We start from the raw sequence: 25,677 nt of genomic DNA on the forward strand, positions 1-25,677 counted from the left end.
CAAGGGGGGAAAGAGAACCGACCATCCTATGGGGATGTGTAAAAATGGCTATTAAGGAGTTTGACGAGAATTAGCAACAGGTACAAAGAACACTAAGTTGGGCAAAGGGAGTGGCATATTTAACTTCAGGAAACACAGAAAGTAAAATAGGAATTACTATTTAGAAATATGGGCTAGGTGCTGCGGTTCATGCCTACAACCCTAGCACTTTGGGAGGCCAAGACAGGAGGAACACTTGGTATCAGGAGTTCAACACCAGCCTGAGCAACATAGCAAGACCCCCATCACTACCAAAAAAAAAAAAAAAAAAAGAGAGAAGAAAAATTAACCAGCGTGGTGCTATATTCCCAGCTACTCGGGAGGCTGAGGCAGGAGGATCCCTTGCAGTGAGCTATGATGATGTCACGGCACTCCAGCCTGGGCGACAGAGCAAGACCCTGTCTCAAAACAAAAACTATTTAGAAATACGGAGCTGCAAGAAACTGGAAGAAGTGGGGAGGAATGGGCCAGGGGAGAACTTGAGTCTTTTACAAGCCATTTAAAACCATGTGCATGCACTTTTTTAAAGAAATTAAAATTAATTTTCAAAAAGATAAACTGACTTTTCAACTAGGCTCTCTAATCTTCTCACCTATGATGGTTTCTCTTTTGCAGAAAATGCAATGGTGACGATGTTGGGACGTAGCATCCAGGTGGGAAAAACACTGAAGAATTGAAGAGTACTTTGAAATAGTTTTATTGGCTTGTAAGACCTTTGCATATAAAAAAAATACCCAAAACACTATGCAGTATTAAATCACAATTACATTTTTTTACCAATTAAAACTACCCAGAATATACATTTTTTAAAGAAAAAAAAAAATCCTACAGAACTGAATTCTGAAATGACATTATGACTTAAATACTATGACAAAATAGATAATTCCTTATAACATTAATTCATTGCACAAAGCTGCCAGATATTTTCATAAGCATAACCATTGCACAGAGTGCAAATGAACACAATTTCAATGTTACACATTTAGTTGAAGTAACCGTGCCTCCACCTACAGAACTCTTAAATTTCTGGCACAAAATGTTGGTCTGTTTTAACTTCTACCAGGCAACCAACTTCACAATCCAGTTACTCCTTCTTTCTGGCCCTCCCTAAAAAAAGAAACATCCTTCTGCTGTCATAGCCTAAAAGAGTCAGCACCGCCTTTGCTTGAAGAAATCAACTCCTCTCAACTCTTCAGGCAGGTATTCCTGCTCCACAGGCTCGCTGTACAGGGGGTTGTACTTGTAGCCTTTGCCGTAGCCCAAATCCTTCATCAGCCTGGTTGGCGCGTTCCTCAGGTGCAGGGGCACCGGGGGCAGAGGGCCCTGGTGGTTCCTCAGGCAGGCTTTGACGTTGTTGTAGGCACTGAACACCTCAATGGACTTTGGGGCTCTGGCAAAATAGACCACACACTGGGCCAGAAGCACCTATGAACGACACAGAAGGACACATTCTACTAGGAAGGTGCCAGAAAGTTTGTTTTGCAGAATACTTTATGACTCATACCTCTAGTTAATTCTTAAAAGATCGCCATTGTGCTTTTACCATCCCCCTTTGTTGCCTACGGTCTGGATAATCACCTATCATAGAAAAAATTCCTACGAGGCAAAAAGTAAACCGGGCCAGTGGTTTTCGTTTTTTTAAACTGAAGAACTTTTTACTAAATGAAATTTTTCTTAAACCACCAATATATAAAACAGATGAACACGAAAGTGCTTGGTGTGGGGGTGAACTTGAGGAGGCTTCCTGTTCAGCCCCTTTAACTTCTCTGGCCCCCAGAAAACCTGGAGTACTTCCCCCAAACCTTAGAACTCCTATAGAGTTTGGAGACATGACCTCATTGACACTGAGTGTCCTTTCTCTAGAATCTAAGATTCTATAATGGGAATTCAAAGCCAAGCAGCTTATTCAATGGGTCCAATACATCACTGTTCAGTGAAGGAGGGACATATATTCAAAACCACAAGGGGACAGAGCGCACGAGGAAGGAGGGGATTCGCAAAGAACCGAGCTGGTTCCCTTACCTCGCACTCAGGCATGCCTATAAAATGACAGCCTTGGTAGGCAGCGACTGCTTGTGTTAACGCAGACGGGTCTGCCAGACCTGCCACACACAGAGAGAGACAAAGGAGAGTTTCAGTCACAACATGCGCTGTCCTGCTGACCTGACCATGTGCAGGCAACCCAGAGACCACCACTGCTTGTGGACTTAGTGACCAAAACAACCCCAGTCAGCAACTTATGTATGGTCTCTGAACTTATTCAAGAAATATTTAGTGAGTGGTTACTGTCTGGTGTCAAGAATTGTCTTCGTATGGATAAAAAACTCTACATCTAGTAGGGAAAATGAGACTCTGTACAACAAACATAAGGAACAAAGGCCACAAAGACATTCACATGGATGGATACACTGAAAACAAAACATTCAATAAGACCAAAGAAGAGTAAAGCTTTTCTCATCTTTTTCTTTAAATAGTGTCTAGAGTCTTCCATTTCTGCCTTGGAAACTGTCCAAAGAAAAATGTGAACACCTGACTTCAAAGCAAATTTAAAAGCAGCTCTCTTATTTCAATATCCTGAATAGCCACTCATGTTAATAAAAACATTCCTGAAGATGAAACAGAAAATGCTGACTTTATGAACACAAATACTCAAAAGCACAAACACACCAAGAAATAAATGACCGGGCTCAGGCATAGAGCCCTATCTTTTCCTACTCGTCCCACATGGTCCCAAGACATTCTTAAACCACGCACAAGAAAGTCACAATCCCCCCCATCATGCTACACCATGGACTCGGGGCTCTGGGACCCTCCCATCACACTCACCTATGTCCTCGCTGGCGAACCTCACGAGCCTCCTTGCCACGTAGAGCGGGTCCTCTCCTCCCTCGAGCATGCGAGCCAGCCAGTAGAGGGAGGCGTTCTGGTCGGAGCCCCGCATGGACTTGTGCAGGGCGGAGATGCAGTTGTAGTGCTCCTCTCCTGACACCACAAAGAACAACGCTCACACGCAGCTCACGGGGGTGCCCACGCCACATCTTTATTCCACTGGCTGATCTGCAGAAAGCCTGTACTAATAAAGGCCCTGGGAAAGCTGAGGAGAGTGGGGTTTGGCAGCTGGCCTTAAACTCTGCCTAGCAGGAGGGCGCAAACGCCATCTGTGCAGAATCCTGGGACGGGCCCCAGAGCAGCTCTCTGTGGGGCTGGGGTGCCTGTTTGGTAAGCCAGTCCCATTCAGAGGGAGAGGAAGCTGCTGAAAACCCTGTGGCTGTCCACAGCAAGTGCACGCACAGACACCGAAGGGGTGGGCGTTCACTCTGAAAGGCGATCCTCCTAGACCAGCGGATTTGCCAGAGACAAGAGTGGACGGAGGGTGAGTCTCGTGTTCTGGTTCCATCCTGTGCCCCACTGCCTATGTGAGGACAACCGACTGTGGGCCTGGTCACAGCCATCAGGATGGAGAGTTAAGTGGCAAGGGCAGCTGGTACAGCCCATTTGTTCCTCAGTGGCGTTTCCAGCTGCCTTTCTGATATCCAAAGCGTGTGGTCATTTAAACCTCCCTCTGCCAGCGTCAGTGTGGGGACACCTGTGAGGCAGGATCCCAGAGAGACCAACGCACGGACTAACAGCTCTCACCGGAAGGTACTGCAGCCCACTCTCTTACCACTTGGTCTTACCCCATTTTTTACCTTAGATTCACATGGAAACAAATCAGTAAAATGTGCCTTCCTAAGGGCAAGAAATGATAGCTAAACAATTCTCAGGAAGTAAGCAGCGGCACGTGCACACACGTCACTGTTCTCTGACCACCCTCTCTTACGTAAGTTCAAGGAGAGGGAACCCTTCTCAGGAGAGCAGAGCACGTGGTTCCTATGAGTATTAGTCCTCCTGGAGAAGCACCTGGTCTGTGCTCATAAGCCAATGTCAGCAATAAAACTGTGTTCTGCTGGGCACAGCATTCAGCCCCAGTGACAAACCCCAGCAGCTGACCATACTGGTAAGATGACACTTGGTCTTCAGATGGAGAAGACAGCAAGTGACAAGATGCTGGCCCACCAAAGGGGAAAGACCTGAAAGACTGACAGCAGGGCTGGAGTGACTCCAGTCTCCGAGGAGAAGCAGGGCAGAGGGATGGCGTCAGCCCAGCTACCGGATTTGTGAGGACCCTGAGTATCCCCTGCCCCAAGGCTTCCCTAGTCACTGACTGCTGGGGCGGACCTGCTGGCCTGGACCCTGGCTGTGCTCTACCCGCTGCAGGGTGGAGGCAGGTGGCGGCAGGGCTGGGGAGTGCAGGCTTGGCTAAACTCAAGGGTATGGAGGGATGGAAAAACTACCTCTAGTCTCCTTTCTGTCAAATTTAAACTCCCCCGACACGGGTTACTCATCTTCTCCCACCTTTACCGAGGTCACGGGGGAGGCAATACCACCAGCACAGCAGGCAAGAGCAGGGGCTCTGGGGCCAGGAGCCCGGACTTGGCCCCAAACTAAGTAGCCATGTGGTCACGGGCAAGTGACTGATCCTGGTTGCCCCTCAGGTTTCCCATCTGTAAAATGGGGATGATGAGACCACCTACCTCACAGAACTATGTACAATAACACATGCCCGGCACAGAGCAATCACTATAAGAGACATGCTATCAGTGTCAGATACTATTAGCATTCTATGCTGCCTTCCAGTTTTGCTTTTATCGTATACTGCTTTATAACCTGAAATTTGACTTTATATAGAACCCTGATATCAACGCATGGCAGACAATTTGTTCTTATTAGAAATTTCTTCACTCTGATGTAGAAACATCTGAACTAGTTACTGGATCATCCTAGAGGGTAACTATATATTAGGTGACATTAAAAGAAACAATAAAAGCTCTGGGGGTGGGACTTTGTCTCACTAGAGTTATAAACAGGCCCAACAGTATAAACTAACAGGTTTCCAAGGCAATGATTCCAACATCCCTATTTATGGAACAAACCCTCTAAGATACCCTTTTTCAGGAGCTGTCTGCAGACCCACTGTGGGGCAGACATGACATAGTGGGGTGGGCGTGTGAGCACACCGACACTGGGAAGATGTGTAGAATGTGGGGTTCTTGTGGCTGTGGCACTAGGTGGCCTCCACTGCCCCCAGCTCAGAGCTAGAGACAAGGCGGTCCCCTCATGCACAGCTTCCCTTGTGGCCACGTCGGGCTCAGGAAGTATTAGGTTGGTGCAAAAGTAACTGAGGTTTCGGATCGTGAATTTTAAATCATTATATTAATAGGACTCCTAGGACTGGACTCCTCCAAGGTCTGCTGTGTGTGTGTGTAGAGGGGTGACCCCTCTGAGGAACGTGCCCTAACGGTGTGACCAGTGTTGGCAGGGCTGGCATGGAGGCGAGTACCAAAGCGGGGCAAGGATACAGTCTTGGGAACCAGTCAGACTTAGATTTGAGAATCAGTTTTACCAATTGCTCTGTGAACCTAGGCAAGTTTTGTCGTTTGTAAAACGAGGATAATATTAATAGCTACCTCCTAAGGCTATTTGAGATTCAAGAAAAAGAAAATATCTATAAAATCCTCAACAGCTGAGTGTTAGCAAATGCCATGGTATGTAGATTTCAACTGACAGTTGGATAAAATGGGAAGGGACAGTCCCAGTCGGTCCAGTTAAAACGAAGAGTCTGCTCTGGGACACCTACAAGAAGGGAGAAAGACCACTGCTGCTGGACCCCAAGAAATGGTGGAGAGCCCGGCATGTGGGAATTTTTTACCTCTCAAAAATTTCCATTTTGTTCTTATATCCAATTTTTGTATCTGGCCAAAAGTAGGGTTCTGCACGTAGAATGTTTTCCTTTTCAAGCATTCATGACACGCAGCAGCACAAGGGAAAGCTGGCCAGCTGAGAGGGCCCTGCTGAGGCTCATTCACGTCAGAATGCAGACAGGACTGTTCCTTCAATGCGTCGATCTGTCCTCAGCACTAACTAACACCCCCACGCTGCCCCAGCAGAGGCGCACCAAGGCTGACAAGCTTCAGTATCTCCCCACAACATCGTGCTGCACGTTCACTCATGAAGAGGCGGCGCCTTGAACCAAAGTCATTCTTAAGTCCCTCCAACCTTTCTCTGACCAGTAAGGACTCTCTGTCATCAGGAAATACTGTAGATGTGGCACAGCCTCCGTGAAATCTGGAATGTTCAGTTATCAGCTTCCTTTTCTGATAGAGCTCTTTAAAAGTGTGGCAATTCTATTCCACAGTTACTGCAGTGACTCCACCCGGAGTCACACAAATGCCCAAGCACCACAAGTCCAGCCTCATCCACAGTACGCTATCTTCACCTCCCCCCTTTTATAAAAAGATGCAAATGTGCTGTGCTAATGACATTTAATATTTCCAGGTCATGGATTTAATGACAGCTGGTGTCCAATTTGGTATCTGTAAATGCAGTTCTACACAAACAGCTAAGTGCACATCGCAAAACTAAAATTTTTAAAAAGCTATAACAAAAGCATCAACATCCATGAAAACTTAATTTTTATTTTAGATCTTAGAAATTAAGAGTTAATCCCAAACTAGTAAGTCGTTTATTGCATAAGTCCTCTTGCTACTTACTGCCATTATAAATGATCACAAGACTTATTTACTGTCAACTGAATGCATGAGTTCTCAAAAGGGCTTGTGTTCTGCAAGGTTCTACCAAAGAGCAATGGGAAGATGTCTAACTACCTTACTAGATGGATGAAAGCCTGCAATTTCAACCCCAAACTCCTCTTGGCTCTTATCAGGGCAGCTTCTGCTTTCTGCCTCTCTTCAGGAAGGTCAGCCTTGTGTGGGAGGCTTATTGCCCTTACCAACATGGAGAGCCCGCCGAGAATCATGGGCAGGCCTTGGGGCCCGCTGACACGAGGATGAGTGCACACACTTACATCCGTACAGGTTCACTCTTCCACACTTCAGTTACTCACCTGCACGGTCATACAAAATGTGGGATCGCTGGAGGCCTTCCTTCACGTCATTCTCAGTGATCAGAACTCTGCTGGGAGAATAGGTTTGCCCACTCTTCTTACAGAACATCTTCCTGGAGCTTAGCCTGGCAAGCACCGCCAGCTGCAGTCCATTCAACCCAGCCCGGGCGTCCCCGTCACTGAGGTAAGCCAGAGTGTCTACTGCTTTGTCCTCTATGAACACGGAGGGCCTGAAACACAACCAGTGTTACTGTCACGCTCAGGTTATACACTTGTCATTCTGCAGCATGTCTTACTGAACTCCTAATTCTCAGCAAGGTCACTGAGAAAAGTTCAAGGCGTTTGCTCCTTACTCAGAACGCACGCTGCTAATGTGTTTAAGCATTTTCAAGACTAAGAACTGACTAGATCTTTAAAGTCACAAGGGTATCACACTGTATAAGCTCACACATATAAGCCTGTGTAAAGCAAACACTGAATGTCCTAGAAGGTCACTGTTGACATGTGGTCTCTCTGGTTCTAGCCCATAGAACAGTGAAAACTTTATTAGAAATGCTAGCATTTCCTCATTACAGAAAACATGTTTCAAAGGCAGCACACAACCAGATGGGAAGGTATGCTCAGACCACATTCCACACAGGGAGGAGACAGCATCACGCCAGAATATTAGCCTGACAGACATGCAGTTCAACCGGGTCCCCAGTTACCCTGGGCACAACAGGACTAGAAGCAGGTCTGTGGACGTTTTGGGAACTGCACTAGGTTGCTTCCTAGTGGGTATTGATCACACAAACTGCACAGGGAAGCAGAGAGGTCGCTAGCTTGGGAACCAATCAGAAGGCTCTGCCAGTTACTTAGCCATGAGACTTTGGGTAAGTCACCTAACCTGTCTCCAAATGTCAGGACTAAAACTTACTATCACATCTCTAAATTTGGACCTTCAAAAAGAACATGTAACTATGATTAGTTTTCATGTCTGATTCCGCAAAATTTTTTATTCCTAGTCTAGTTAAACGAGATATCTGACACATTCCGTTACATAGAGGGGTCTGATTAATTCCTGGGTGGGCTGCTACCTGCACATTTGTGAAGCAAAATATTATTTTCCAAAGTTACAGTTCCCCCATGTCATTATCAACCGTCAGCTGAAAACATCTACGGTACGTAATAAATCCATTAGGACTGTCCACGTCAGCTGCTTGAAAAACAACCCACAGGCACCAACTGGCCTGGGCTGGGGGGTTTCTGAAGGGGGATCCAGCTTGTTTGGTGGGCTCAATGCAGAATTCCTCACCCAACACCCACGTGACTTCACTTGGTGAGTAACTTGACTAATACCAGTCGGCATTTCATTCACTGAAAGGTTTGCTTCTAACATGTTGAGACTGCCCCATCTCACTCCCTTATTCACCAAAGCCAAGATTTCCAGTTACTCACTGTGGGTCACTCATCACACATAAGGCACCTGGCTAGCCTCAGCTCTGTAACAAACGACTCTCCTCAGACTCATGCCCACCGCCCGCGCCGGGCCCCAGAGCCATGGGCACAGCTTGGAGACCATCTCCCTCCCTCCTGATGGCGTCCTCTCAGCAGAGACCTCACCAGAGCACTCAACAAACACACACCGAGGCACATCATCGGTATTGTGTAAAGCTCATGGACTATTTCTCAACCAGAAATTGTTCAGCAAATTTTCTGGAAGATGATTTAGAAGAAAACGAAAGTCAGAATACATACTACAGAAAATGTGTAGGGAGGGACCGGTGCCAGTGGGGTGGGTGGCACCGGATGTGCCCAAGAGGGAGGGCACACTTGCCACTTGGTTACCACGGGCTACCTGCGGTGGGGGAGGGAGGCAGGGAGAACCCAAACTGCCTGAGCGTCTCATTTCCGCCTCGGAACTAATAAAAGCAACGCCTTCCATCTCCTTGGGAAGCTTCCTAGCAACAGAGGGCTGGCAGGACAACTGAGGGAAGAAAAGGGGGTAAGAGCAGGAGCCCTAATCAGTCCCAACTGACTGAAGCAGCCTGGACCCTGCACCATGAGGTGGGTTATGTGGTGACTACATCTGCCGTCTCTCCATCCCCACACTAATGTTGGAGCCGCAATGACAGAATCACGTTTTGTTCTTTCTTTGTATCCCCATTGCCTGGCAGATAACAGGCAGCCAATATTTGCACAGTGAATGGACTAACTTCAATTTTCTCACAATCTCTGAGTGAAACATTTATTTTTTAAAAGTTATATGTAAAGTATAAAGAAAATAAAACAAAATCCATCTCTCTACCACCTGGCAATAACAATAGCTACTATGTTATTTGCTGAATTTGTTTTATGATCCACTCACCCATGCAGCCATCAACCTTACATCTACATTTTTAAACAAAATTGGGATAGTATTGTGTATAGTTTCACATCCTTAACAATTAAGTAATTGTTTGAAAAACAAGTAAGCTACTCAGACTTCTGAATATTATTATTATTATTATTTTTTTTTTTGAGACAGAGTCTTGCTCTGTTGCCTGGGCTAGAGTGCCATGGTGTCAGTCAGCCTAGCTCACAGCAACCTCAAACTCCTGGGCTCAAGCGATCCTACTGCCTCAGCCTCCCGAGTAGCTGAGACTACAGGCACGCGCCACCATGCCCAGCTGATTTTTCTATATATATTTTTAGTTGTCCATATAATTTCTTTCTATTTTTTTAGTAGAGATGGGGTCTCGCTCTTGCTCAGGCTGGTCTCGAACTCCTGAGCTCAAACAATCTGCCCGCCTCAGCCTCCCAGAGTGCTACGATTACAGGTGTGAGCCACCGTGCGTCCGGCCTGAATATTTACTTTTTAAAGAAATGTACATTATTGGGGACAGGCGGCAGAGGGAACAAAAAAAAAAAAAAAAAAAAAAGAAAAAGAAAAAGAAATGTACATTATATTAAATTTTAAAAAGGGAAAAGAAAAAAGTCACCTACTGCTGGTCTACCTCAACGTTAATATTTTAGTATATATCCCTTTCCTATGAATTTGTCCTTTGTGTGTACTGAGAGGCATGAAGTGCTCTGGGGACAGTGACAAGATGGGTGGCCTTGCATACCCTGGTACTCACTGCTGTATTGCTCTGCTCCCATTTCCATCAGTCCCCGAACACAGTCAGGGAGCAGGCCTCATGCGTTAGGAGAGAAGCCAACGAGCAGATTGTTCCACAGATTTATAAACAGAGCTCTGTGAATCAGCCTTTAAAAGTGGGCATTTCATGTGGTTGGAAAAAGGGTCCTTCCCTCCATTTTTGAAGTCCTGACCAAAGTACAAGCAGTTCTACTGTTCTGTTTGGAGTCCGGGGGAACCAGGTGCTACCACAACAAAAGCCACCTGAGTCCCCACCACTCCTTCCTTATTCCTCCCTTTGGCTATGACCCTCAATCCAAACTTCACTCCCATCCAAAAGAAGAAAGTATTTCTAAGCCCAAATGAAGCCGCCAGCAACTTCGTTCCAGTAATAACGTAAGCACTGGTAGCACTCACAGTGGCCACACAAGAAAATTACAAAATGGAAATTCGCTGTCAAGAACACTGTGCAGGGCGTTCTGAAGGTTCTACTTGCCACCCAATATATCTTGAAACCCCATTTATTCCACTAAAGTGTGAAGGGTAACAAAGTAAGATGTACTAATATAGCTTGAGATCTTAGAATGGGGAGCAGATGAGAGAGCTCATGCCAAGAATGATGAAGGGACATTTGTACTGATACTTGCAAAACCCCTCAGCAAACAGTAACTACTGCACACAGGGTCTTGAAAGAGTGCTCCTAGTCTAGAGAATTTAACATTAATTTCTGATTTAAGCATAAACTTATAAAAGGTTTATTTAAAAATAACCTTCCAGAGGTGGACTACAATTAAATGAGGTGAAATCTCCTCTGCAGATAGGATGCCCAAAATGTCACAGCAGCCTACAGGGAAATAACCGTATTTCATAAATAAATTATGCTGTTATAATGTAATAAAAAAACTGTCCCGTAGTAAGGGAAGAGTTGGTTAAAATAAATGCATCGGAAAAGATATTCCTAGTTGTCAAGACCTAGAGCAAAACAGACTTAGAGAACCCCGCCTCTCCAACTGAAGAGAAGAGTGCTGTCTTGAGGGAGGAATACAGGAAGCTCCTCCTTCCCTTTTCTCTTCTAGGGACCTGAATCCTGAGGCCTTCTGCACACTGGATGATGTTGGGATTTGGAGGATCCTACTCGTTTAAGATGGAGGAGGAGTAAAGTAAGTGAAAATGTTCCTGTCATTTCATGGCAGAACCAAACAAAATATATGGCTCAGTTAAACTCTCCCTCCCTAAATCACAAACCAAACTCAGTGAATCTCTTTCACTAAGGCAAAGGAACATTTCATGGTCAGGGTAACAACTGCACAGTGGTTCTCAACTAGTAATGTGCATCAGGTTAGAGCTTTCTTCAAATACAGACGTGTGTGTGCACCTCACCTTATCACAGACTGACTGACTGCTAAATCTCCAGGGATGTATTTCCAAAATGTATTCTAAGTCAGTCTGCTGTACAGATCTGGTTAAAATGCCCTCCTGCTACATTACAGATGGGACTTCTTTGTCCGTGTTACAGATTGATACAGAGTTGTCCTTACACAAAGAAGTGCTTAGAGAAAGGTCAGAATGGCAACACTCACCAGTGGCATCTGCCTTCTCTTAATTTGGTACTTAGATCCCTTCTGGCAACTGAGGTTGCTGAGTAGTTAGAGACATGCCTGAAAAACTGGCTCCATCATGTTCAAGCTAGTTGGTCTTGGGCATGTAACTTAACCTTTCTGTGCCTCGGTTTCCTCATGTAGTAAAAAGGAAGTAATGGGACATACTTTGCAGAGCCGTACTGAAGATTAAATGAGTTAGGTAGAATGCTTAGATGCTTAGAGCGGTGCCTGCCATAACATGAGCATGCAATAAATGTTAGCTATTGCTATCATCATGAGAATCATTTTAATCAGTAGCATTAATCATTTAATCAATAGCATACTCCCCAAAATTGCCAATCTTCAAGGCAGAACCCCAACTCTGCTGCTTCTATGATAACCAGAGTGAAAGTAAAACAAAACTTATTTTGTCTACAAAGAGAGAACATACATTTAACAGATGATGTCATCTTTCTCTGTTTAATCCTAAGGAGGCACATGTCTTTCCAAATGACACTATACCACATACCTGGTAGGTGTCTGTAGTGGGTTGAATAGAGACTCAAAATGATATAAGTCCTAATCCTTGAAATCTGTATGACTTTACTTGGAAATAGGGTCCTTGCAGATGTAACTAAGTTAAGGATCTCGCGATAAGATCGTTCTGGATTTAGGCTGCACTTTAAATCCAACAGCAAATGTCCTTATTAAGACCGAAAGAGAGAAGATACAGGGACACAGAGAAGGCCATGTGAAAATGGAGGCAGACTGGTGTGATGTGGCCACAAGCCAAGCAATCCCAGGAGCCACCAGATGCCAGAAGGACTCTCCTCTAGAGCCTCTGAAGGGAGTGTGGCCCTGCTAACATCTTGATTTTGGTCTTCTGACTTCCAGAACTCTGAGAATAAAGTTCTGCTGTTCTAAGCCACCTAGTTTATGGTAATGTGTTATAGCAGATATAGGAAACTCATCCAGGGTCCATTAGATCTATGTTTCTGGTTACTGGTGCTTTTATGGCCCCATTTTAATGTACTTTTTTTCTTTATAACAGCTATATCAATGTACTTTTTTAAAAAAACAATTTTTTACATTTTTAACAAAAACTACTGAAATCTACCCTATACCCACAATTCATTCTGGCTATTACCTTGTACTCTGGTGTTCCATTACCTTTCTTTCCATTCAGTGGTAGAAAAGATTATTTTAAACAATTTAAACTTTTATTTAAAAAAGAAAGGAAAAAGAAAAAACCTATACCCATCTTGTTTTGGGGCCAGCTTGTCTGGAGCCTCCCTCTCCAGATAATTAGAGAAATGCCCCAGACTCAGAGTGAAGCCACAAAGCCACAGCACCTTACACAGGGACTGAAGCCAGTTCAATTCTTTCAACTAACTCTTGGAACTTGGCCTACTTAGACAGTCAGGAGGCAATTAAGGCTTCTCATTTCACCGTCTTCATAGTCACAGAATTATGCACTCTAGGTCCACACACACCTAATTCTTTAGCAGTGTTTTTAAATATGCATGTGTCCTGTCATCTAGGAATCCACAATCCTTCAAAGGAGCAAGTAACGCAGAATGATTAAATGTGTTTACGTTTTCATTTTCAGTAGCACAAGCTCATCATACTATGGAACACGGATTTCTTTTCCTGGCCTACAAAATTAACCCAGTGCACAGATAGCATGTGTCACTGTTTGTTATCATGTGACCAAAATGCTTTTAGAGAGCAAAATACATGAAAACTGTTGATCTGCCATACAAAGCAAAGGAACTATGACACGGATAATGAGCTTTCTATCTTTTCCAGTAAAACTCTGCTTATCCTTCAAAACTCAACTCAGCTTCCCCTTATCTAGGAGAGGAAATATTTGATTCACATATTCTCTATGCCCCACTGGCCCCCCCCCCCCCGCCCCCCGTGTATGGCCTGACTGCAGCGCGGCACTGTAAGCTGATTTGCTCGTCTAGCTTTTATGCTGCTGCACGTTCTCTAAAGGCACAGGAAGATGCTTCGCAACACTCAGCCAATGCCTGGCATATGCAAGATCTTCGATTTCTACTGAGTAAATAAACATAGGAGGAAAAATTTTTAAAAAGAATACTTATCTCAATCCATGGGAATGTATCATATATATGTGTATACTATGTAAAACTCCCAATTCCTTAAGTACAATAACGAATGATCTAAGGAGCAGCTGTATTAGTTTCCAAATCCAGTACTTCTGCTCACCTCCTCTCATGCACAGCCGTCAATGGCCTAGGCGTTCTCTAAGTGTTCTAGTGCTATTTAGGGCACCAAAACGTGACACAAGAATACAGATGCATTCTCATAGCTTTGAGAGAGAAAGTAATTATTTAGGGTTAAAAGCCTTTTCTTCCAGCTAGATTAGTGTAAACAAATCTGATTTATGTGCACAAGGATATATACGTTGCTGTCAATAGGGATTTGAAAATAAAATTTTACCTAAAATAATTAAAATACTACACAATCCATTCTTAATTATCTATAACAATTGGGGTGGTAGGTACTTCTATTAGGAGATCACTTATGTAAGAGTTCTTTCTGTGGCCTACGACATCTCCCAACTTAACCTATTGTTTGAATTGCTAACAAGCAGACCCATTAATCAATCTAAACTTAATATTCTTTAATTTCACTTTGCTTGCTGTTGGTGAAAACAAAAAGGCTCTTGATACCTGGGCAAATATCCCTTATGCTGCACTATACCAATAAAAAAATTAAACTACTACTTTTATACTGAAAGCTAGGATTTATTCATTTACTAACCATTTATCAAGCACATAGTATGTGTTAGGTGCCGTGCTGGGGATATGAACAAGGACAGGCTCCTGTCCTCCCAGTCTTCCCAGGAAGGCCTGGGACACGAGACAGCAAATACGCAAATGAATCCAAGGAAGTCATAACTGGGATCATCTCTAAACAAGTGATGGTGGAAAAAATAAATCATCTACTTGATATGGGAGGTTTTCTCTGAAATGCAATCTTAGCAGATTAAGAAACACTGACTCATTTTTCTAACAGCTTCAATAACTAGAAGAAATCTTAATTCTTTCACTAGATCCTCTCAAACTTTAATATACCTCAAATCACCTATAGATCTTTTAAAATGCAGAAATTCTTTTCATGAGGATGAGCTCCATGGTTCCACTGTCCTCATTTTATTTAAATTCTGGCATGGCAGTAACTGGGGAGAGGGAGAAAAACCTGAGGATATCCGAATAACTCAATCCCACAAACTGATGACGTGAAATCCATAAAAATTACCCTAGAAAAGTGAAAACGCAGGATATAAAGTTCTAGATATATGATGATAATCAACACACAGCAAAATGTCAGGATTTCCCCCTTCACTTTTTCAATTTGTCTTTGTCAAGTGGTTATGTGAGTTATGATGAGAACTTTGTTACCAGAAAGCTACACAGGTTGAGTATCCCTTATCTGAAATGCCTGGGACCAGAAGTGTTTTGGATTTCAGATTTGGGAATGTCTGCATTATATACTTACTGGTTAAGCAACCCATATCCAGAAATCTAAATGTTCCAATGAGCATTTCCTTTGACATCATGTAGGTGCTCAAAAACTTTTGGCTTTTAGAGCATTTCAGATTTTGAATCTGGGCTGCTCAGCCTGTACTAGATAAGAGGAGCTAGCAGAAGCCCCCTTGGACACTGACACGGACCCACCACACGAAGGGCCCCTGATATGAGGACACCTGACTGATACCAGCAGGTTCCATCCTCTTCTCTCAGTCACAGTCTGAATGGCTCTCCCATCACAACTGTACTCCAAAATAAAGCAAGTTTGTTCTGCCCAGTGGTCCCTGGGCCAAATGTTTCAAGGCTTTCATGAGACATGGTGGAATTCTTCCTACATCTGAGCAGCAAATGGGAGAAGCCAGACACATAGGAGAGACTGCTGAAACCTAAACCCTGAGCCTAAAGCTATGCCTTGTACTCTAATCCTCACAGAAAAGTGGCTCCAGAACTTGGCCTCAGGGCAGGCACCAGCAGCTGCGGTGTCCATAGCAGGAGGAGGCAGGCAACAGCCTCTCTTCAGACCAGATTATGTTCCACTGCAGTATTTCAGCCAACACACGAACAAATGACATCTGAAGAATATGTTCTAATACATATATAAAAAAGGAAAACTTCTGACCTAAGAGAACAAATTGATTGTCCATTATATATATCCTATGTTCTAATGAACGCACATAGTACTCATGATACAAATAGATCACCATAGGGCCAGGAACAGCCTCTGTCATTTTCAGTTAAAATTCCTTTACTTTCATAGAATTGAGTTTGACTTTGTGATACACAAAAAGGCTGGGAAAAGAACCCTAAGCACAAAAGCAAGTGCCCAAGAACTAGAAGAACAAAACAATGTTAAAGTTTTAAGAATTATATAAATATATACCCATTAGAGGCTAGAAAATGCATCTTAAAAAAAAAGTCTGCAGGATATCCTTGTTGGTATATTTGAGTACTTCCCTCCTCTTTTATTTTCATCACTGGCAGATCAAGTTTTCTCCTCTGTCCCCACCCTCTCATTACTGACACCCAGTCCTTTCTGGCCTCCTGCCAGGAGATTCTCTGGGAGGTGTGAGTCCCCAGGGCCGATGCTGCACACTGTCAACTTACTCAGAGCTGCTGTTGCTGCTGTGGCTCAGAGGGTCCGTGGGACGGCTAGAGTCTAGGACGTGGATTCCCAGTGAGTTGATCGCTCGCATTAAAATAGTCACCATTGCCTCTACTGGAAGTTTCTCAAGAACAATCACCCGACAGCGGCTCAGAAGAGCAGCGTTGACCTGGAAGGAAGGGTTCTCGGTGGTTGCCCCGATCAGGGTGATCGTCCCACATTCCACGTGAGGAAGGAAAGTGTCCTAATCATGGGAGGAAAACAGAAGAAAGTGATTCCAGTCAACGGCCACCTACAGAATCCTATGTAAGTTGGCTACCCATTCCTTCCTTTCCCTCATTTTTATCTTTAGAGTTCAGGAATAGCAGCTTTATATTCACTGAATATGGATACAAAATTTGGGAGAGTACAACTCCTTCTTTTTAAGTCTAAAACATGGCTTTTGGAATGCCAGTGTCTAAGCCTGATCTCTTGCTGGTAGACTAATAGCTCTAAGTAGAATTCTAAAACAGTTTCAACATGAATGATGTCTGTACTTAGAAAAAAAAGTATCTTCTACCCAAGGCTGAACTGTATACAAGAGTAAGAAAATACAAAAACAGTGTTTCCGGAATCCTCTCCCACTGCAGCTATTCAATCATATTGTTATCTTCCTAACAAATTTAGCCAGTACGTAAGGACCAGATGCTGTCTTACGGGAAAGAAATACTGAGATGAGTCAATGGTCCAATATGAAACCTAGAATGCTAACATCCAGTCAGAACTCTAAAAGGTCTGTTTGTCCAAAAAGATTTAAATTAGAAAGAAAAAAAACTTAGGGTTTTGTGAAATATTTCTATTTATGATTAAAAAGTTGTAAGAAAATATCAAAGAAAAAAATTTTAATGTTTATTTAGAAACAATATAAAAGTGGCTTTTATAAAAACAGTGTCCTTTTACTTTTGTTTCAGAAACTTATGTAAATAGTGATTAGATCTTGTAACACCTTGATGAGAGCCTAAACTTATAGAAAACAGTATTTAATTTTGAAAATAAAAAGTAATATTTTATAAGGGAGAAATAAAAAACATTAAAATAATGATCTTAAAATCAGGTTAAAGTGTTCACAATGACTACTACTATTTCATTTAAAAATCTCTACAAGTTGGAAACTTGATCCAAAGCTGCTTTTGACATATACAGCTCAGGGATATACCAACCCTTTCATTTATCAGATAGAGAAAGCATTTCTTATCACCAAAAAACACTAAGAAAAAATATAGGTTCAAAAGGAGATGGGATGACAAGCCTATGCCTCTTTGTAAACAAAGTTAATGATAATAGTCCCTTGTATTTGTATAGCACATTATACTTTTCAAAGTGATCTCACATACTTTATATTCTATTTGATGTTCACAATGACCAAAAGATAGAAGGAAGTTAATATACCTGCTGAGATTTATTGAACCGATGAATCTCATCAATAAAAAGGATGGTTTTCCTTTTGAAAAAGCTCTTTTCATTTTGAGCTTGTTTTATGACATCTCGCACATCATTTGTCTTGGCATTTGTTGCAGACAATGTCACAAACCTTATGCTATGCTTCTTGCTGTTGTTGGCTATGATGTGAGCCAGAGTGGTCTAGAAAAGATGACACACACACAGTTTGAAAAGCTGTTCAGACACAGAGCAGCACCCACAGGCACTACCTCCAGCAGCACCAGCACTATTACCACGCAACTTGAACTCTGAAGAATGCTTAGCAGCACTGATACAATATGAAATACCATAGCATATTTTTATAAACAAGAAAACCTCCACCAACATTATAAATAAAACAGGAAAGTAGCGAAACCTTAGGCTAATCCTGACCTTTTCTCCTTTGTCCTTAACCTTTTTTGATTCCTTTTTTGGGGACTCTTTAAGATCTTTGGAATCCCAGTAAAGAGCGGCTGTCTTGATTTAGCAGTGCCTGGGTGACAGCTGTGACCTCTCACCAAAGAGAAAAGAAAATTCTCCCTCCTCCAGCCAAGAAAGCATTGCTGTGGCAGGACTTAGGTGCAGAAGTGATCACAGAACCACAGCTCAAACAGGAAGCAGAGCAGCTGAGAAAAGGAGAGTGAAGGAACCTTTGAGTTGAGAGACCAGTGACAACTACTTAGGATTTGGGATGACTGAATGCCACTTCTGGATGTCCAATCTGGTAGAATACGAACAAGAGCCCTTCAGTCACGTTAGCACTAACCTGAAAACTAAAGAGATACAAGGAAAGCACTGTTTAGTACCTGGCACTTAATGGTGCTCAGTAAATATGCATATGCTGGTATTACTACTGTTTGCACTATAGTAAAGATGGGAATAAAGAAAAAACGAAGACTATTAATGAAAGGGACAACTCTGCACCTGAATGGAAAGGTGGCACTTTGTTTTCTAAAAGTTGTATGACACCATTAGACACTGGTTGCTTCTTTACCAAATCCCAGCCTACTCAACTTTTGGAATCAGGCTCCCATGTCACATACGCCTAGGCTTGTGACTGATCGATCACCAGCCGTCCCACTGAGCAGCCTGGACACAGGAACTCTTGCGTGGCGGGTAAGATGAGCTCACACACTCATCTCCCTAGGGACCTTTTGCTTGCTGTCTGGGACCAGCAACAGCTGAACATCCATTCTCATGATCTAATGTAAAGACTTCACAATTACTAAGAATGCCACTGCTCAATCCCCTAAATGGGGTAACAACTAAATCCATGGTCGGATAGATGTAAACAACTCCACCACCATCATAAAATGTTATTTGGGACAGATCTGGTTTATTCCTGGCCAAAGACAAAGCATGAGTGCACACAAGAGGGTACAAAAAGAGGAAGATGCATCCCAAGAGTAAAGGGAGGTGTGGTTAAGTTGCCGGAGATGAAGCTGGAAAGAAAAATCGGAGAAAAATCTTAAAAACCCTTGTGTACAATGGAGTCTGAATCTGAAAACTGCAAGAGCTCTTCACACTCTGATCTTGAAGTCTGCCTTTCATTCACTGGTGCTCATTCTCCCTTCTCTTACTATGGATAAGAGAGCATTCTATATTTAAGCACTTCTTAGCTTTTTTTTTTTTTTTTTTTCAGATTTAACTGCTCCACTTTTTCACGTGTTCTTCCAATGTCATGTTTTCTAGCCCCACAATATCCTAACTGCTCTCCTCTGGACTTGTGCTAATCCTTAAAGATGGTACCAGAACTTATACCAAAATGCCATCAATGTTTCTTCTCTAGAGAACAAGACATTATGAGAAAAGTTATGAAAATACTAGATGAAAATGGCTTGCAGATGATAAAGTTTTTATATTAGTCCGGCTAAGTAAATGAATATTATTCTCAAGAATAAATGAAAATCAGGCTGTAAATAACCAACTAATGTGAGGGGAAGGAAGGAAGCACAATAGAAATAAAAAGAATTTGATTATTTTTTTCAAAGCTGAACCCATATACATACGAATGAGATGTATAAATGTTCCTTTACAATGTTTGTAGCAGGCTGTTTCCTTGGGAATTGGGTCACTAAAAGTCTGGGGTGGGGTTACCGGTGGAATACAAAGAGCGCAATCTAAGAGTTCACATCTTCTTGTAAGCCTATGAATTTATTAACATCTTCGTTTGAAAACGACAGCAAAGGTGTCTTACGAGTCCGAGAGGTGTGTCTTTTTCACGCCTATCACAGACTCCACCTGTGGACCCAAGCACTGCCCCAGCTCAGACGGTGTCTGCGCCCCTAGGCCTCCCAGGCCAGGCGGATTCTCTGCGGACAGCAACCTGCCGCCTGTAAGAGGCACCCACGATTTTCTGACCGTTAGCTCCATCCACTCCCGTCCGCAGACATCACTACGCGGTAGCCCTTAGGCCAAGGCGGCACTCACCTTGCCGCAGCCCGGTGGCCCCCAAAGGATGAGCGAGGGAATTTCGTTGGTCTCCAAGAGCGAGCGGAACAAGGTCTCCTGCCCCACAGCCCTGCTCTGCCCGATGTAGTCCTGCAGCGTGTCAGGACGCATCTTGTCGGCCAGCGGCTTGCCCTCCAGCATCTGCCGGATCTCCTCGGCGGCCAGCGCGCGGGGGTGCGGGCGGCCCCCGCCGCCGCTGGCCCCAAAGGTGGCGGCGGCGGCCGCGGCGGCGTCCGCGTCCCAGTGCCCCGGGTCGTCCTCGCCGTCCGCGTCCGCGTCCGCGTCTCCGTCGCCATCGCCGTCGCCCACCGCCTCCTCCTCCTCCTGCGCCTCAGTCTCGTCCCAGCTGTGCGGAGACGCGCTGCCCGCAGCGGCGGCCGCGGCCGCCGGCCTCTTTCCGGACCCCTTCCTGCCGGGGCTACTGGAACGGGCCACCGGGAAGTCGGGGATGAGGCGGGCGCCGCTGGGTGTGGGCGGCGCGTCGTAGCTCTCCCTGCTCTCGGTCTCGCCGCCGTCGTCGCCCTCCTCGCCCTCGCCCTCGCTGCTCTCAGCCGCCGTCGGGGTGGCCGGCTGCTTCAGCGCGGAGCTCTCCGACAGTCGCCGCCTCTTGGCGGCCGGCGGCGAGGGCCCCTTGGCCCGCTCCCCGGCGCTGTGCGGCCCGGCCGCGGGCTCCGCGTGCCCCGCGGGGTGGAGCAGCAGACAGCGGTCCAGGTGCGAGTTGATGTGCGCGGCGGGCATCATCTGCTGGCACACGGGGCACTGCACCTGGTGCAGCTGCGACAGGAAGGGGTCGTCTTCCGGCCCGCTCACCTCCATGGCGGCCGCCGCCCTCGCCGCCCCCGGCGAGGCTGCAGCAGCCCCCGCGCGCGCCGAGGCCTCCGATGCCCTCCGCTAGGCCCCGCGCCGCGCGACCCGCGCTTGGGTAGGCGGCAGGACGCGCGCGCCCCGGGGGAGGGCGCCGCTCATGCCTCACGTCCGCAACTCCCGCGTCGGCACGCCCCCGGCCGGCCGCAGGCAACACCTCGCGCGGCGCGTCGGGAAGTGTAGTCCGCGGCCGTTTGCCGAGTCTCGGGCAAGGCCTCGCGCAGCATTTCGGGAAGTGTAGTCCGCGTGCCGCCAGCAGTAACCGCGCGGCACGTCGGGAAGTGTAGTCCGCGACCGGCCGCCCCGGCCGCCGCGCGACCACTTCCGGCTCCGCGAACGGCCTTTGCCGGGGGTGGGTCGCTGGGACGGGCGTGTTGCGCGTGCGCGAGGTTGCGCGGTGGAGGAAACGGCGCCACGCCCGGGCCTTCGAGCGCGCGCGGCGTCGGGGAGGAGCCTGAGCAGCGCGCGGAGGCTGTGGCGGGAGAGCCGAGTAGGGCCCGCGTGTGGGGAGGGGCGCCAGGAGGCCGGGCGGGGTTGTTTGTAATGAAGGGGAAGTGGGGGAAGAATAAAACCCAAAGGCTTTAATAGAAAGCTGCACAAAGGACGTGAACAACAAAAAACACAAACTCTGCAGGTGAAAAGATGGTTCCCCTCAGAAATGATCAAAGAAATGCAAATGAGCGCGCCCCCTTTTTGGTTTGTTGGCCGTTTAGCCAAGGGCCTGTGGCCTGAGGCGCGCGCTTAAAGATGCTTATCTAGCGTGCGATATTTAATAGTTAAGAATTGGAAACAAACTTCAGCGCTTAGTCCCGTAACAACAAAATGTTAGTATTTAAAATTACGTTGTAGGCAGGGATAGAAAATGCCCACCATCAATGGAGGAAATAAGATTAAAGCATGCGTGGTATTCTATGTCTTTGAATGTATTACCACATTCTGTGATTTTATTTTCTACTTTTCTGCAAACTTTCCTACCTAAAAATTGTATCTTAACATGCATTTTTTTGGTAATTAGAGGAGGTAAAGGAATTGAGGAGGAATTAAGACTTCTGAAGTTTGACAGGAGAGGAATTTTCATTCTGCACAAGAGCGGTTCATTGGGAGTTATCCGAGAACAAGCACCTAAAGGATTTTTGTGAGGCTCTTCATGTGAAGTGATTTTACAAAAACTAGAATTAAAGGAGATACAAAAAAAGGGTACAGGATGCATATTTTCAGTTGATACTGGCTGTAAAATATGTGTCCTAACCTCTTGAGATTGTATAAGGAGTAAAATCTGATTTTTTGATAGTTGAGTTTTTCTAACTAGAAATGTTAGGCTTAAAAATAAGATGAATAGAAAAGCTGAAGAAACATGAGTTAAGTAAAGAAACTTTATTTCTTTAACCATCATATAATTTTAAATTGTGCAAAAGATGGAAGATGACTGAGGACTGAATTTTGACCTTTTTTTTTCTTATCCAAATTCCTTATAAGGGACTTGGGGAGTCACACCTTACAAACCGTAAAATCTTTCAAATGGTTTTTTAAGATTAACCTGGTATAAGGTGGCTTACTTTCCAACCTGAGTCTGATATAGCATCACATGACTGAAGACCCCATTATCTAAACCGAACATTCCTTTGTACTGACTCCAAGTCTTAGCTTTTTCGACCAGTTGCCAACTAAAGAATACTTAAAACTCACCTATGACTTGTAAACCTTTCCTGGCTGAACCAATGTATACCTTCTATGTATTGATTTATGATTTTCCCGGCAATTCCTGTCTCCCTGAAAGGTATAAAACCAAACTGTAGCCCAATTTTGGCACACTTTCTCAGGACCTCTTGAGACTGTGTTCCCTGAGCCACAGTCATTCATATTGGCTCACGATAAACCTCTGTAAATATTTTGTTGGTAGAATTTGGTTTGTCCTTCATCATCATGAACTTTTATTTTTATTTGTCCCCCAGAGGGGGGACCATCATAGGAACATCACAGAACCATGTGCTTCTTTGAAAAGAGGTTCTAGGACTGACTTCAAAACACAGGTTTTGGAGGAAAAAAAAAAGTGTTACTAAATTTGGAAATATACTACACTGATTTTTTTTTTTTTTTTGAGACAGAGTCTCACTCTGTTGCCCAGGCTAGAGTGAGTGCCGTGGGGTCAGCCTAGCTCACAGCAACCTCAAACTCCTGAGCTCAAGTGATCCTACTGCCTCAGCCTCCTGAGTAGCTGGGACTACAGGGATGCGCCACCATGCCCGGCTAACTTTATATATGTATATATTTTTAGCTGTCCATATAATTTCTATTTTTAGTAGAGACGGGGTCTCGTTCTTGCTCAGGCTCGTCTCGAACTCCTGAGCTCAAGCGATCTGCCCACCTTGGCCTCCCAGAGTGCTAGGATTACAGGTGTGAGCCACCGCATGCCCAGCCTACTACACTGATTTTAACCATTTACAGAAGTATATGGACACATGGTCACCCTTAACCCATGCAAAAAAATTTAAAATGATGACAACAAATTGGACAACAGTGAGGTTTCTTTAAATGTCTTTTCTTATAATGAATGAAAAGCTTAAAATTTCTTTTTTAGAAATAATACATGCTTATGGGAAATCTCATGGATAATCATTGTTAGTGTTTTAGCACCTTTTCCTAATCTTTTTAAACATATTTTGGGATTACATAGTGCCCTTACATATACATGTAATTCTATGTTCATCTTTATTTTTGCCTAATATTTGTTTTCGAAAGTATTTATTGTCATGGGAAAATATTTGTTATGTAACATGGAGTAAAAATTAAAAGATACAAAACATATATATAATGGAAATTCTATTTCCTTTTTATACATGTGCTTTGCTCCTATATATTATATAAATAAGAAAAATTAAAAAAATGTAAAGCAAAGACAAAATATTTTACTTCCATGGCCGTATGCATGAATGGAGTTGAGATATTTGGATGTACTGTGAGATAAAAATGGAGACCTTGCCTTTAAGAATCTGGGTTTGAATTGGCCACAGTGTGACCTTGGGCAAACTATGTAACTTTTCAATCTCAGTTTCCAAATCTAAAAGAGAGATGCCTACCTCACAGTCTTTTATGAGAATTAAATGAACTTATAAATGTGTAAGTATTTAGTATAGTGCCTAGCAATAGTAGGCCGCTATTATTCTTTTTTTTTCCCCTTGAACCCTAATTCGTTCTTTCTGAAGTTCAAAGTTTTCTCCACTAGATGGTGATGGTAGAAATTAAATGAATAAACCATACCAGTAAGGACCTTTCAAAAATTGCTCCCCTTATTTTGCTTTGCTAACCAAATTTAAACTTTATTTTTGAATCAGCATAAGGGAAAATAAATTTAAACTATATTATTAATATAAGGTAACAGGAAATGAAATCAATGTAAAGCAGAAACCTAGGCTTAAATTTTCTTCTTTAATACCTCGCTGCTTCGTTGTTTTCAGCTGGCCTTGGCAGTTTACTTTGAGCTCTGTAACCATCTTCTCTGTGCTCCTTCCCCAGAGTCAGAATGGGGATGGTGGATTCATTGGTGACTTGAATAGACCTTCTGTTCAGTGACCACAACTTTAATCAATCTGGGTGCAGGGCCTAAGTGCAGGTATTTTATAAGCCTCCTAGTATTATCAAACTTCTGGGCATCATCTTGTGGTCCTCATATTCACACCCAAGGTATGTTGGACATTTGAGTCAGTTAATCCCACATGACTCACATCCCTGCCATCTTTAGTCACCATCCTAAATGTTAGCCCTATGGTCATCTATTTTTCCTGCTCTGTGATTTCTCTTCCCTAACCCAATCTCATGCTTCTTTCTTTTCCTGATTTTCCTCTACATGTTCTTGAGTCTATGACACATTTCTCTATCAAGTTTATTCTAACACGCTTGGCATATTTTCTTGCTAGCATAAGTAGGACCTTTTACTTATTCTATTTTCTTACTGGTCTTTATTGGTGTAAAAGAAATGCAATGATTTTTATTAATTTCTTTCATATTTGGTCTTTTCTGTGAACTCTAATAGTTCTAAGTGATTTTCAATTGATACTCATAATGAAGAAGATACCTCTTCTTTGTCCATGGCTCCTGGCACAGATCTTCAGAATCCCTTGGGATTTCCCAAGTGATAGGAGTGCCTCTGTTATGCTAATGAGGCAGCTTCTGGTGGGCCCCTGCGGTTGGAACTGGGGGTCAGCCCCATCTCTGGGGAGGGGAGCGAGCTGGAAATTGAGTTCAATCACTTGGCCAATGATTTAAACAATCATGCTTACATAATGAAACATCAATAAAATTCTGGACACAGAAGCTCAGTGGAACTTCCTGGTTGTGAACATGCTGATGTGCTGGGAAGTGACATTGCCCAGAGCCTATGAGGAGAGGGCATGGAAGCTCTGTGTCTGGAACCTTCCCACACCTTGCTGTATGTGTCTCCTTTGTAATAAAATTGTAATAATTTAAGTATAGTGCTTTCAGTGAATTCTTTGTGGTGTTCTAGCAAATCATCAAACCTGAGGGTATCCTGGAACCCCTAAATTTCTAGGTGGTTGGTCAGAAATGCAGCCCCTTGAGTCTTGTGG

The 25,677-nt window shown here is 44.1% G+C and overlaps 1 protein-coding gene across 3 annotated transcripts; it reads right to left on the reverse strand.

Annotated features, from left to right (window-relative positions):
• Positions 1–449: 449 nt before the first annotated feature.
• WRNIP1 (WRN helicase interacting protein 1) lies at positions 450–21,275 on the reverse strand. Of its 3 annotated transcripts, none has more exons than XM_069492882.1 (7): positions 20,210–21,275; positions 17,750–17,941; positions 16,324–16,490; positions 6,983–7,212; positions 2,866–3,021; positions 2,062–2,141; positions 450–1,464 (listed from the first exon to the last, which is right to left on the reverse strand). In XM_069492882.1, exons 1-7 carry the CDS (start codon positions 21,044–21,046, stop codon positions 1,189–1,191), a joined length of 1,938 nt encoding a protein of 645 aa, XP_069348983.1. In that variant the 5' UTR covers positions 21,047–21,275; the 3' UTR covers positions 450–1,188. The 3 variants fall into 3 exon arrangements, with proteins under 3 accessions (XP_069348983.1, XP_069348982.1, XP_069348984.1); XM_069492881.1 differs by having other exon boundaries at positions 16,324–16,565; XM_069492883.1 differs by lacking the exon at positions 2,062–2,141 and having other exon boundaries at positions 1,352–1,464; positions 16,324–16,565; positions 20,210–21,216.
• Between the last annotated feature and the right edge of the window lie 4,402 nt (positions 21,276–25,677).

This window comes from Eulemur rufifrons, chromosome 18 (assembly GCF_041146395.1).
Source record: "Eulemur rufifrons isolate Redbay chromosome 18, OSU_ERuf_1, whole genome shotgun sequence".
NCBI lineage: Eukaryota > Metazoa > Chordata > Mammalia > Primates > Lemuridae > Eulemur > Eulemur rufifrons.

Coding starts and splice junctions, on each gene's coding strand:
- WRNIP1 (XM_069492881.1), bottom strand. CDS start 21,046: ATGGAGGTGAGCGGGCCGGAAGACGACCCCTTCCTGTCGCAGCTGCAC. Junction 7,213..16,323: donor AGCAGCAACAGCAGCTCTGA/GTAAGTTGACAG, acceptor GTTGTGTTTCAG/GCCCTCCGTGTTCATAGAGG. Junction 3,022..6,982: donor CATTTTGTATGACCGTGCAG/GTGAGTAACTGA, acceptor TTGTGGTGTCAG/GAGAGGAGCACTACAACTGC.